A 13,811-nucleotide genomic window follows, 5' to 3' on the forward strand; every position below is an offset into this window, starting at 1 on the left:
ACAAGAATAAGAAAAGGACAAAGTTTAGAAGATGACCTTAACTTTTACTTTGTTTTGTTAGCTAGGATCCATGGATCTCAAATATAAAGACCTTATGACTATATCTGACTTTCGATGTTTTTAAGAAACAGTTAAAAACCATTGATGATTTCCCTTAATTTTCAAAACAAAACAAAATACAGATACTTAGATAATTACAAAACAATTACTATCTAAAATGTGGATACTAAAATCATTAGATATTCACCTTCATATATGTAAAGAATGTTGCCTACAATTATTCACAGTGACTAAAGGGTACGTTTAAAACAGATATATCCGACATATAGACAAGCGACAAGAAGGAAAGCTGAACTTCTAAATTACATTCTGCATAAGGTATACCCAAAAGAACTATAAACTATCAACCTGTGTTACGTTTACATGCTGACGTCAGGCGCGCGATTCTACTTCAGAGTCAATGTTAGTCTAGTCATTCGGTCCCTGTACTTAAAATATTTCAATTGTTTATGGGTGGATTTAACATAAATAAGATAAAAAAACAAGAAAGTAATAAATGTGCTTATTTGTTAAATATGGGTTTGTTTTTATGTGATTAAGATACTTGTTCGTGTTGTTTTACTTGTACATCCTGTCATTATGTTAATGTTAATAATATATTCGTATCTCTTGTCTTTCATTTTTGCTAATGTGCTATGTCTATTATGCTTTTTGGTGTTGATATAAGCTGTGTCTATATGCCTTTTTTGGATAAATATATGACGTGGCTCTATACGTATACATCCCGTCATATTGTTATTGTATTATCGCGTAAATTTGTGTATTTTTGTCCTTGGTTTTTGCTACTACATGTATGCTAGGTATATATGCCATTTTGTGCTTCTTTGCGACACATATTTTGTTTTGATGATTAAGATTATAACACAATGTTAACTGATGTACCTCTATTTTTGACATTTTTACCTAATATTTCTGTTCGTTTTGTTCACGTATCGTTGTCAGAATATTGAATTGGAATTTGATGCGACTGTCATACAAGTGAGAGGTTTAACTAGCTATAAAACCAGGTTCAGTCCACCATTTTCTACATTAGAAAATGCCTGTACCAAGTCAGGAAAATGACAGATGTTAAAAATTGTTGGTATCCATTCGTTTGATGTGCTTTATCTTTTGATTTACCATGTAATTAAGGACTTTCCGTTTTGAATTTTCTTGGAGTTCAGTTATTTTGTAGTTTTACTTGTTTAATACCAGACAAATCCAAGATTTGTGTTCAGAAAAATTTCATATAGTTTGATCATTTATTTTTCAAGATATTTCAAAGGAACGAACATTTATAGACTGTTTTTACAAAAAAAAAGCTCATTAATAATGAAGATGCATCAACTTATTGGAAAGTCATACACTAACTCTACTGTAGTGAATATGGGTAAGAATTTCTAATATTAAAAATAAAATATTCAAAACTTTGATAGTTGGTCGATTATCATATAAACATATTCGACAGCAGCAACTTTGGGGAAACAAATGCATCAAAATAAACAGGAATTAGACAACAACTCACCAAAGACCAAAAAGAAAAAGAAAAAGGAGTGTGGAACTCAGCTATGACCAATAACCGTATAGTAGGCTACACAAATCATAAATTTCTGACTACTATCTACTTATATGAGCGTTTTTTCATAAGACAAAATTTCCAAGTAATCATTTATTGCTGATGCCATTATAAAGATAAATATATGATATCTGAATAACAACATTTTGGAATGAAGAGATACTGATTAACATTTGGATTGTATCTACATAATCATGATAAGATGTTAAAGCCAAGTACGATCAAAAGGGGGAAAGAAAGAAACGAACAAGTTGTCGTAGTATTCTGGCGTTAATTTACCTTACCATTACTAATAACATATCCAGATCCTGTCTGTTTAAGTTGCCCATTCATTCCTACTATACCATTCTCAGCTGTATAGATATATTCACCAGTGTCCTGATACCTTTGATGTTCAGATACTGTAGGTAAAGTCAATGTCTGGTTATTGTTACTGAAATCTCTGATAATTTCGCCATACTTAGATCTATGGTGCCAGGTACAAGTGTTTACAGGAGGATTACTATATAAAGTACTATGTATCTGTCTGGTTGACTGAGTCTGTGAAAAGGTTTTATTCCCAACTGTTACACCAGGTGCATCTATTAGAAATAAAAAGAGAGTTCAGCAACATCTAAACCTTATCCACTGGATATTAACTACTACTATACTTAACTAGTTGTATAATTTCATATTCCCCGTGAAAAAAGTGGCAATTACTTTTACTTATCCTAATATAATAATTGATTTTCACTTGTATTTGCTATTTCAAGAAATAAAACTTTTCTTTATCATTTGTGTATGTAATTTTCAAGACATCATGGTTTGTTTTTAAACACAAAGGTTCAAATAAAAGAAGAAATCAATATTCAATATTTCACAAGGAGCAACCATGGAACTAAGGAAAACTTGCGTGAAGTTCCCAGGGATAATGGTTAGCAACGTCCGAGGATATGGGTTAGCAACACCCAGGGGCTATGGGTTTTGTAACGACGTGCGTTAACCAATCAAAATCCTAGATATATACTAAGCCGGGCATAATGTTATATATTCAACAAAGTTATGAGGAGGACAGATTAAAATTGACATTCCGTAAATTTTATGGACACCACCACGAATAAGTTGATCCATACGATGTGTCTTTGACCAAACTAGCTAAGGATATTTTTACCACATGGTAGATTGTGGTTTGTCATTACGTCGTCTAATCTTTTAATTACCGAACGTGACTTATTCCCGATTGTGACTGTTTTGCTGAGTGTGAATTCGCATTACTGTAAGACGTGTTACGGTACTTGTCTATCCCAAGTTCATGTGTTTTGTTTGATGTTGTATTTGTGGTTCTCGTCGGATTTTGCCAAATATGTTGACGTCTTTTCTATTATATTCATGTGTTATGGTAAAGAAAATTATATCGACATATATATATCATAGTAAATAGCTATTAATAAGTATTGCAAAGTGCATTGTGTTTAAATGTAATATCAGTATTTAGTTCTATTATAATCTTAAATCAATCCTAATTCTATCTTACTTTTGAGATATAGTTTTTTAAATGTGACGATATTTTTGTACTGTTTCAAAAATTCAAATGTGACGTATTTTTTTTAGCCTTTTCACCACTTCGTATGTGACGTCATTTTAAAAAAAAATTTGCGTTGAGGCCTGGACTAAGTCGGGTGTGTCTATTTTTCTGTGTTGGTCCTTGTATTATGTATTCAGGTGTTGTTTTCTGTAATTAGTTAATACTTCAGTTTCATTATGTATATCTTTTATATTCATTTGATGAAATTTACTGTTTGCAATAACATAAATTGTTCTAAATAATAAGGATGTTCTTATCCCTAGCATAAAAACATAGCCATATTTGACACAACCTTTTTCAACTTTGGATCTTCAGTTCTGTACAACTTTGTACTCTTTTCCACTTTCGATCTTTTATATCTGGGCGTCACTGGTGAGTCTTGTGTGGACGAGGCGCGTTTTTGGCGTGTTGAATTTTAAACCTGATGCATTTTGTTATCTATAAATCATGTGTTATTTTGTCTATTACGTTCTCCTATTTATTTGTATTGTAGTCCTGTAATATTATATTGTCATTTCAATGTTGTATTTAACATTGTCATTAACGTGTGAGGTTTGGCATGCCACAAAACCAGGTTCAACCCACCATTTTTATCTTTAAAAATGTCCTGTACCAAGTCAGGAAAATAGCCATTGTTAAATCATAGTTCGTTTCTGTGTGTGTAACATTTTAACGTTGTGCTTCTGTCGTGTTGTTTGTTTTCTCCTATATTTGAGTGTGAATTCACATTACTATAAGACGTGTCACGGTACTTTTCTATCTCAAATTCGTGTATTTGGTTTTGATGCTATATTTGTTATTCTCATCGGATTTTGTCTAATGCTTAGTCCATTTCTGTGTGTGTTACATTTTAATGTTGTGTCGTTGTTCTCCTCTTATATTTAATGTGTTTCCCTCAGTTTGAGTTTGTTACCCCAATTTTGTTTTTTGTCCATAGATTTACGAGTTTTGAACAGCGGTTTACTACTGTTGCCTTTATATAATCACAGAAAAACTTGTACAACATATAATATTTAACAACAACCCTTACATTTAACTTGTAAACATATAATATTGAGCGTAATACATACATCTATTTGCTAATGCCTTCTTGAACCAAAACAGGAAGTGAAAATCCTATATAAGACCAGTAAATCTCCTGTATTTACTGGTATTTCTGGAGTATACCTGTATGGACAAACAATTATCATACCCATGGATTTGTATGAACTGAACACTTGTATAATGCCTTTTCAATCATTGTTTAATAAAGAACAGTTGATATTTCAGTTACCGTATTTCATTTGCAGTGTTCATGTAGTTGCACTTACATTTTACATCTAATGTTAGAGATGTTTCCATGACACCAGCGACATTACTAGCTCTACATTTTAGCTTCTGTCCATTATATCTTCTGTCCGCTCTGTATCTCAAATAAGATGTCACAATATATTTATTTGTTGATGATTCTTCGTTAGATTGGGATGTAGAGTTTGATGTAATATTTTGTTGTCCAAGTAACCAGTACATGGAGGCAGCAGGACGACTTCCAGTGGATTTACATGATACATCAAAATATTTTGTTTCTTCTGTATTCAAGATGTAAGGATTAAAAGGAGTTATTATTGGTGTAACTGTAAAAGAGAAGTAACTAAAGACATTACACCATTTATTTTATCTTTTCTGTAGCTTGTTATGCTCAATAATGTTATTATACCTTAGTCTATCTCAATGAGTTATATATGCGACAGTTTTCAAATAAAGAAATGGCTGTCATTTTACTTCAACTGAATAATAATCTGGTTTAAAGGCTTGTAGTTGCAGAATGTTACATATTGCAAAGCGAAAATTCTATGAATTAGTGATTTATTCCGTTACTGAACAGTTTTTTTCATATAATGAGATTGTTATCTTATTTCAAATTATGACATCAACCTTTAAGTACATTTGAAATTAAGTAAACCAACTTTTATAAAAATTATGAGAAATAAAATAAAGACAAACATTTAAATTTCTTTCACGGTTTTTTTTTTTGAATATATAAAGACCGAATGTACAAGTATAATCGCTAACCTGAAATACTCTTGTACATAAATGTTAATTGATTAATATTCCTGACAAACGTTAATCATCATAACGAGTCAACGTATAAAGCGAACTTAAAAAACAATCAACCTTAAGCAAATAAAGGTTAGTAATGGGAAAGGAATAGTTGCCCTGCCTATAATTAATCAGGTTATGAAGACTTCTATTTGAAATTCGAATTCATTATTTTGAATTAGTTGTTTTGTAAAAAGAGTTTAGATGAATAAATTGTAAATTAAAAATATTTAGATTAGTGTGAATATATAAATCAGCGGATCGTTAGATTGATTTATATTTTATCTTTCAAAAGTGCAGAAATGACTACCATGCAACATACATAAATTTACTCAAGAGCATGAAAAACTTGTCTCCATCAACAAGATTGAAAAATGGGAAACACAATATAATATAATTTGAAATTGCGAAGTTCGACAAAAGATTCGGATTTCAAACAAAAATAGGTGTTGGAAACAGAAAGCAGAGTTGTCGAAAAGTCAGATATTAAACATATTTAGTTAACAAAAACAAAAATGTCGACTCATGCACTTCATGTTTCCTTTCAACAAAGTCAATGGAAATTTACTCATTTTTGATCCCCTGAACAGTACAAAATTCAGCAACTTTTTAACGAAATGATATCTTTATACGCTATGATTAATTGTGTCAATACATCCTAATTTGAAATTGTAAATATGAACAAGGCCATTGAAGGACCTTATACAACCTACTCCTCTTACATTTATCATGATATTTAACGTGGATAAGCTTTATCAGTAATAAAGTTAACATTACCCTAGCAGCAGTCCTTTTTGAAAGTTGACCCAATTTTTTTATGTTTTTTTCCATCTCTTGTATATGCATATCATTCATATATTGGAGGTTTAAAGGGTTTCAATGTTTTTTTGATTATTTTCCTAGTAAACTTTTTTCAGGATTCTTATGAACAAGTCATATGCATGATTGATATCGGAGTTTATTATTTTAGTCCTGAACAAATGAATTAAATCCAAACTTATAGTAATCAAAAGTCATATTATACCATCGTGTGTTTTTCTATGTTGTGATGTTATGCTATTGTTTCAGAAAAAGGGAGAAGGTTTGGTACCATTAAAACGTTTAATCCCGATGCAAATGTTTGCACCTGTCCTAAGTCAGGAATCTGATGTACATTAGTTGTCGTTTGTTTATGTAATTTATACGTGTTTTTCGTTTTTTTTATATAGATTAGACCGTTGGTTTTCCGGTTTGAATGGTTTTACACTAGTAATTTTGGGGCCCTTTATAGCTTGTTGTTCGGTGTGAGCCAAGGCTCCGTGTTGAAGGCCGTACATTGACCTATAATGGTTTACTTTTTTAAATTGTCATTTGGATGAAGAGTTGTCTCATTGCCACTCACACCACATCTTCCTATATCCATGTAAAGATATCAAGAATAATGCATGTACGGGACCTACAACAGGACAATGGAGACATAAGCAGTATCAGCAGATATTAAAGTGACTTTGTTTAAATTCATTGGTGAAAAAAAATAATTATGTTATCAAACGAAACCAGTCCAAAAACACAAACAATTACCACATAACACTAGATAGCAAAGCTTTGAAAAACAAGAACCTAAAAAAACGGGAATTAATTCTGGTGCTCCGATAGTGTAAACAGTTACTACACCTAATATGACCCGATATGTACACATCTAGTGTAGAGTTAATGCTATTCTAATGGAAGGAGGACGGGACTCATCATTGACCCAGTAATTTCATAACGGTCAAACAACTAGTGTCGTGATGACATCTGTACGACCTTCGTTTGGATGACTTCATCTTTACAACTTTGAAACCTTGGTTTACCAGATTCCTTGTAAGCAGCAAAACTCCATCCAATAAAAGTGACAGGTGCGTTCGATTCCATTCTTAATTGACTATGATTTAAACTTTTCCTACAAAACGTTGGTAAACGTATAGTCATTTGTATATTAAATGATTCCCAGCCAAAACAATCTACTTTTTGTACATTTAAATTTATTGATTCACTTTTATTCCAAAATAAATTGTTTAGTTGAATTTCCATGGTAGTGTCTTATCTTCTTAAGTTAGCTCTGGCGTGTTTATATTATTTACGTTTTTTAATTTTGCAAATGTTTCTGGATTCAACTTTCTGACTTTGGACATGTTTTCCAAGACTGATCTTTCGTGTGAACACCAATCAATTTATTAGGTATACTCCTGTTGACAGCTTCTTATTTGTTTAATGTCACAATTGATACGTAATATTCAAGTTAGTGACACGTAATGTATCACAGTCTAGTTTTATTTTCTTTTACATGGAACTTATCCGTTTTTCAAAATCACAATCACGAAGTATGAGAATAAGTAGATAAACTCATCATAGATACCAGGACTAAATTTAGTAAATAAGTAATCCACTGAACAATACAACTTATTTGTTGTCTCCAATATATTATCACTCACTTAATTATATTATAGAAGAGTAACAAAGAGTGATGAGGATTTTTTTACAAAACAATGTTTCTTTCGAACACATGTATGTACATATTCATTCTATATAATACAATATTTATTTTAATTATTATGATTTGCAAGAAGTAAGATTGTGTTCGTTAAAGTCACTCATTACCACAATACTTTGTATTACACTTTCGAATGATTGGTTTATATGATTTTTCATATGATATGCTGAATCAGAATGTTGGTAAATAGGACAAACAATACTTTAACATACATAACTACTAATTCAACTTTTTTATTATTTAAGAGTACATATTTCTATATCACATCGTTATTCACTTTGAATGGTTTGTTATACACGCAGTATCCCATGAGTCCTCTTCACACCATATTCTCTATCGTAACGATATAGAGCTTTATAGTTTAGTCCACCCAGTATGGTGCGAATAATATCTCTGACTTGATTTCATAGAAATTGACCCAAATATCCACCCAGTGTGGTGCGAATAATATCTCTGATTTGATTTTATAGAAATTAACCCAATATCCACACAGTTTGGTGCTAATCAGATCTCTGACTTAATTTCATAGAAATTTACCCAATATCCACCCAGTTTGGTGCGAATTATATCTCTGACTTGATTTCATAGAAATTGATACAATATCCACCCAGTTTGGTGCGAATCATATCTTTGGCCTGACATTGATTATGTGCTATGCATACAATGTTTCGGTTTTTTTTAATTGTGTTTATTCAAGGGAAACCGTCATCAGAGAACACCACTTGGTTTTGCATTTCCATTCATTTAAATTATTTTTTATAACACATTACTGTTTTATTTCATTTTATTTTTTGTTTAAGTTTTTATTTTGTTAATTTGAATTTAAATTTCGATTTTTTTTGTCCTTCTATTTAAACCTTTTTCAATAAAAGTTTATTTACGTGTTTCATGGTAAGAAAAATCAATTTACATTTGATGTTACATGTTGTTAATTAATTAGTTCTCAATAGTTAAACATTTAGTAGAAACTGTGATGTTCTTACAAATTAAGTTAAAGCTAGCTTCATTTATTTATTTCTGTTTCTATTTTTTTTTTAAATCCTGTTGATTAGTAATGATGTACTCCAAACTCGCGATTATTTTTTATAACACATTACTGTTTTTTTTATAATATAATTGTATTTGAATTTAGATTTTTTTGTCTTTCTATTTCAACTTATTTCAATTAATGTTGTTTTAAGTGTTTCATGGAATGACATATAAATTCACATTTGGGGTTTAATATACATATGATGGTAATAAATTAGTTCTTAATAGTCAAATATTTGTAACTGTAAGGTTTTTACAATCTAAGATTGCTCGTTTTATTAATTCATTTATGTTTCCTTTTTTTTTTTTTTTAAATCCTATTGATTAAGACCAGTAAAGTCTTTATACAAAGGGGAAGTGGAATGACGATGGTGGTGGGGGTAGTTTATCTAATTCAAATAGTACATAATACCGCTATCATGATACCTTATGATCAAACATATAATAAACACGATAAAACGGACAGAGCATCCAAAACCACAGAAATGGTATGTCAAAATTATTAAAATATAACAGTAAAACATATATAAGCGAATTGGTTATTTATGTTAAATGTCTTTCAGTGTGATTTAAAAAAAAAATTCGTAGTAGTATTTTTTCGTTTTTTTTTTTTTTGGAATTGTTTTTTTTTAATTATGAATTACCGCAATGTGTAATGCTGATTCATCTGTAAATAAATTGTAAGCAAACTATCATATATCTTAATAACCGGCATGAGATGTACTTACGCTTAAGATGAATATATGCTGTAGTATTGAGTTGGAAGTAGTTAATATCTGTATAACCTGCTTGACATGTTATAGTGGAACCATCATGCGAACTGACAGGTTTGAATGTGTGCTGTGTTGACTGTTTACCAGTAAAGGTAGATCCTAATATTACCAGCTGCATATCAGGTGGTGGCTGACCTCCTACAGCTGTACATTTAATAGACATATCCTGTCCTTCTATTCCAGGTATCCTGTTGTCTAGGGTCACATTTTCTATATACACAGATGTTGGTCCAACTATAAATTACCATGATTCATTACATGAAAAACCTAGAATTTTGATCTCATTTCTACTTAATAAGTCTGCAATAAAACTAAGATATCAACAATATAATTAAAAACGTATTTTATATATTGAATTTATTTCATCAATTAATGCGCAAAAGCCATGATGGTTGGTATACCGGGTTATAGGAGACATTCATTCAACTTTATACCCTCTAATGATGATCATGGCCAAGTTTAATTAAATTTGTATTCGTAGTTTCAGAGGAGAGCATTTTTGTAAAAGATTACCAAGATTTACAAACATATTGTTAAAAAAAAATTCCATGAAGGGTAATTACTTCTAAATGGGCCGACTGATAATTTTGATCATCTGACTTATATTTAGAAATAACTTTACTGAACAATTTTGCTGTTGACAGTTTATCTCTATTTATTATGATATCAAGATAGTAAACAAAAATTGCAAAAAATCTGTCAAATTACTAATTCAGAGAATAATTTGGTATAATTTGGCCAAGTTGTTTCAGAGGAGAAGATATTCATCACGCACATTTCTATAATATTCTGTCAAATTGGTTGGTTGATATTATAACAAATTAAAGTGATTTGATCGACGAAACTTATCCTTCACTTGATAAATCATTAAACTCTTAGGTTGTATCACTCCGTAAACAACTAAAGGTATTAACAATGTTCCGGTCTTACAAGAAATATTGACATGAACAAGGTCATCTGTGGTTAAAAGAACAATAAAAAAGATACAGCTGTTTCTAACGTGGAGATGAGAGCGGGGTTCCAACAAATTTCATGGGATACGCTACAAAGATTCACCAAAAAATAACTTAGTCTTTAAGATAAGTCATTAGATAAAAAAAAGATTGAAGCACAATCAAAAATTATAGAAATAATTGAACAAATTACAATAATAAACATATTCATTTTGCTAGTGTATTATTAAATCGTTTATTCTCAAAAATGTATACGCCTAATTGAAATAGTATTTAACCTATATTCAAAAACACTTTATTGAAATAGTTTTCCTTTAGGAAGTATAGACATATTGTTACAATCACACTAGTGTACATGTTCTACATGTTTGACATTGACATGGATTTGTAGGACTGATGCATGTAATGAAAACTTAAAACTCATTTGAATAAAACAGTGGTTGATCAATTCATCAAACAAAATTCAAACAATCGCCAGAAAAGTTTAAAAAGAAGGGAAACTGCTCGTGTATTGATGTACTAAACCCTGATCAGGAAATCATAAGAAATGCCATCTCGTCTCATATCGTAGATGGTCTGTATCACTGGTTTAATACATTTGTTGCTATATGTTGATCATGCCAGATTTGATTATTAAAAACAAAGATTTAGGGTTATATAAAAAAAATAACATATTTTTTTAAAGACCAATGTAAATTGAAAGTGGAATATGCTTATGAACAAATTAGTATAGCCTATTTAATAACAAAATAGCAAGGTATATAATTGGACTAAGAAGTTTCATATTATTTACCAATTACTGTGAGTGTTATTCTCTCATAGTTTGATAAAACAGAACAACCATATATCCCCTCGTCACTTATATCAGATATAGTAAGTTGATATAACCCATCATTGATGTTGAACTAAAAACCAAGGAAAATACGTACGTGCTTTTTCATTCAACATGTAGATGTATACATAGTTCACATCAAATCCTTTGAAAAGATACAATACAAATAGGTCTTGTTTATGATTTTGCTTATCTGATAAAACTTTTTGAAACAAGCAATTTCTAAATGTATGGAACAATGACAGATGGAAGAGTTCTTAGATTTCGTAAACCTCATTACTATCACAGGACGTACCGATTAAAGTTAGAAATATGTTCGACTCCTTTAATTTTGTAGTGCACCTGTAAATTCCCTCATCACTTTTCCTGGTGTCCTTAATATTCAGATGATATTCTCCCACACCATGGTTACCAGTTATAAACAATCTTCTGTATAAGTCTGGTGTCAAAAGACTATTTACCCAATTTTTTTCTGTTAAATACACCAGAGAAGTCTCATTTACGTAATGCCACACTATGTTGGCTGATTTGTATGGACATATTAACTGTATTGTTGATCCAGATAAAGCTAATTGATTAGCTTCTAAAAAATCTAAAACAGAAACAATTATTATGTTACCATTTCAGACAGACAGCTAGATATTATATACATAAGATGTATGCACATGCCAGAGTTTGAGCTTGATTTGCATTATGATATGAAAACTAAGTTGACAAAAAAGTTCATTTTTTCAAAATCATAAAATGCAAAAAAAACATTTTGCAAATAAAACATTTGACATAAAAGTTCATATTTGATATGAAATAATAATACATAGACTTTTAATTAATACCTAATTACATTAACAAATATCATATGAAATGAACCAATGACAAATGATAGCAAAAGAGGGGAGACAAATCTTCCCCACAAATAAACATTTACACATATCTACCTCTAAATTTAACAATAAGGGAGATAAGAAGGTGTGAGCTTTTCACAAATTGTGTGTTCAGAATTACGAGTTACCACATCACATGTTGATGATAAAAAGATGTGTCCACAACGCACTTACGCGTGAACTCGTACTGACCCCGCAAGATCATTGACTTATAAAAACAAATGAAATCCAATCATGCACTGGCCATAAGTAAAATATATATCCATTTGAAAAAAATGTTTTATAATTTCAACAATTTATCGTTTAATTAAGTAGCACAACTTTGATTAGACACAGCATACATTTACAGTATAAATGGATCACTCTTTATTGGAAACTTAGTAAAAAATAATTAATACAGAATTACATTTTCGGCTGTCTTAAAATATTTTATTCAGCTTAATTTTCAATTAGCAAAAACAGTAGGTTTTAAGATAGACAGCTATATACCATACGCATGCTATGTTAACAAATGTCAGAGTATGAGCTTCATTGTCAACATGATATGAAAACTAAGTTGACGAAAAAGGATCATATATTCACTACATAAAATGCAAAAAAAAAACATTTTGTAAAAAAACATGTGACATTTAAGTTCATATTTAATATGAAATGATAATACGTAATTAATACGAAATTTCTATCATATCAATTCAACAAATGACAAAGAATAGCAATGGTGGAACGACAAATCTGCCACAAATCCACTCTCAGGTTTTAAGTGTTGATCCCCACACATAGAGTCTAGCGACGTTAATATAATTTATATATAACTTGAAAGAATTTACAAGCAAGACATGCACATACATGTTCCCCAAAACAGACCACTACATTTGTTTAAAAAGTTTCCAAATTGAGGTGAAATGTTAAAAATTTATATATGATCATTTACGAAGATATGACTTTAAAGTTATCACTTTGTGATAAACGTAATTAAAGGTATAAATCTGAATCCGAATAGGACTACAGCAATACAATTACAAAAATCGTCGTTATAAAGTATGTGTTACAGAATTCATATTTTGTCTTACATTTAGACATTTAATTATAATATCCCCTTAGTACAGACAATTAGTAAATTTCTTAACCATTTTTTTTTTGATTTTTGATTTGATCACTTCAGAAATCCTAAAAATCTGTCAATAATTATTGTATACTGAACAACTAATAATAAAATGTTGTTCATCTTTAATCTTCCAGAAAAATAAGAATACAATTTCACAGAGCCCTTACGACATTTTATATCCGACTATTTCTGTAAGGGACCATGAGCCACTGATTCTCATTCTGTAATTGACATTTTTAATAGAAACTGCATAAAGATAGATAATTTTAATCAGGAAAACAAGTTTTTAAAATTGCAATTAGTAAATAGGTAACTAACTTAGACCTTTCCAACTCTGAGTAAATTTATGTGTTCCCATAATATACACTATACCTAAGTAGGTCAACTATGACCCTTTGAGCAGAAAAGAGACATCATGAATAACAGTATAAATAGCTCAATATTTGTTAGAATTTTAGTACTAAATAA

The 13,811-nt window shown here is 30.3% G+C and overlaps 1 protein-coding gene across 1 annotated transcript in view; it reads right to left on the bottom strand.

The window, feature by feature from the left end:
• Positions 1-13,811, bottom strand: part of LOC143079414 (kin of IRRE-like protein 3) — a 45,743-nt gene that overhangs the window by 17,202 nt on the left and 14,730 nt on the right. Inside the window, exons 2-5 of the mRNA XM_076254746.1 lie at positions 11,653-11,949; positions 9,528-9,806; positions 4,490-4,792; positions 1,900-2,196 (exon numbers count right to left, since the gene is read on the bottom strand). Coding sequence (XP_076110861.1) covers positions 1,900-2,196; positions 4,490-4,792; positions 9,528-9,806; positions 11,653-11,949 — 1,176 coding nt within the window. The remainder of the gene's footprint in view (positions 1-1,899; positions 2,197-4,489; positions 4,793-9,527; positions 9,807-11,652; positions 11,950-13,811) is intronic.

This window comes from Mytilus galloprovincialis, chromosome 6 (genome assembly GCF_965363235.1).
Source record: "Mytilus galloprovincialis chromosome 6, xbMytGall1.hap1.1, whole genome shotgun sequence".
Taxonomy (NCBI): Eukaryota; Metazoa; Mollusca; class Bivalvia; order Mytilida; family Mytilidae; genus Mytilus; species Mytilus galloprovincialis.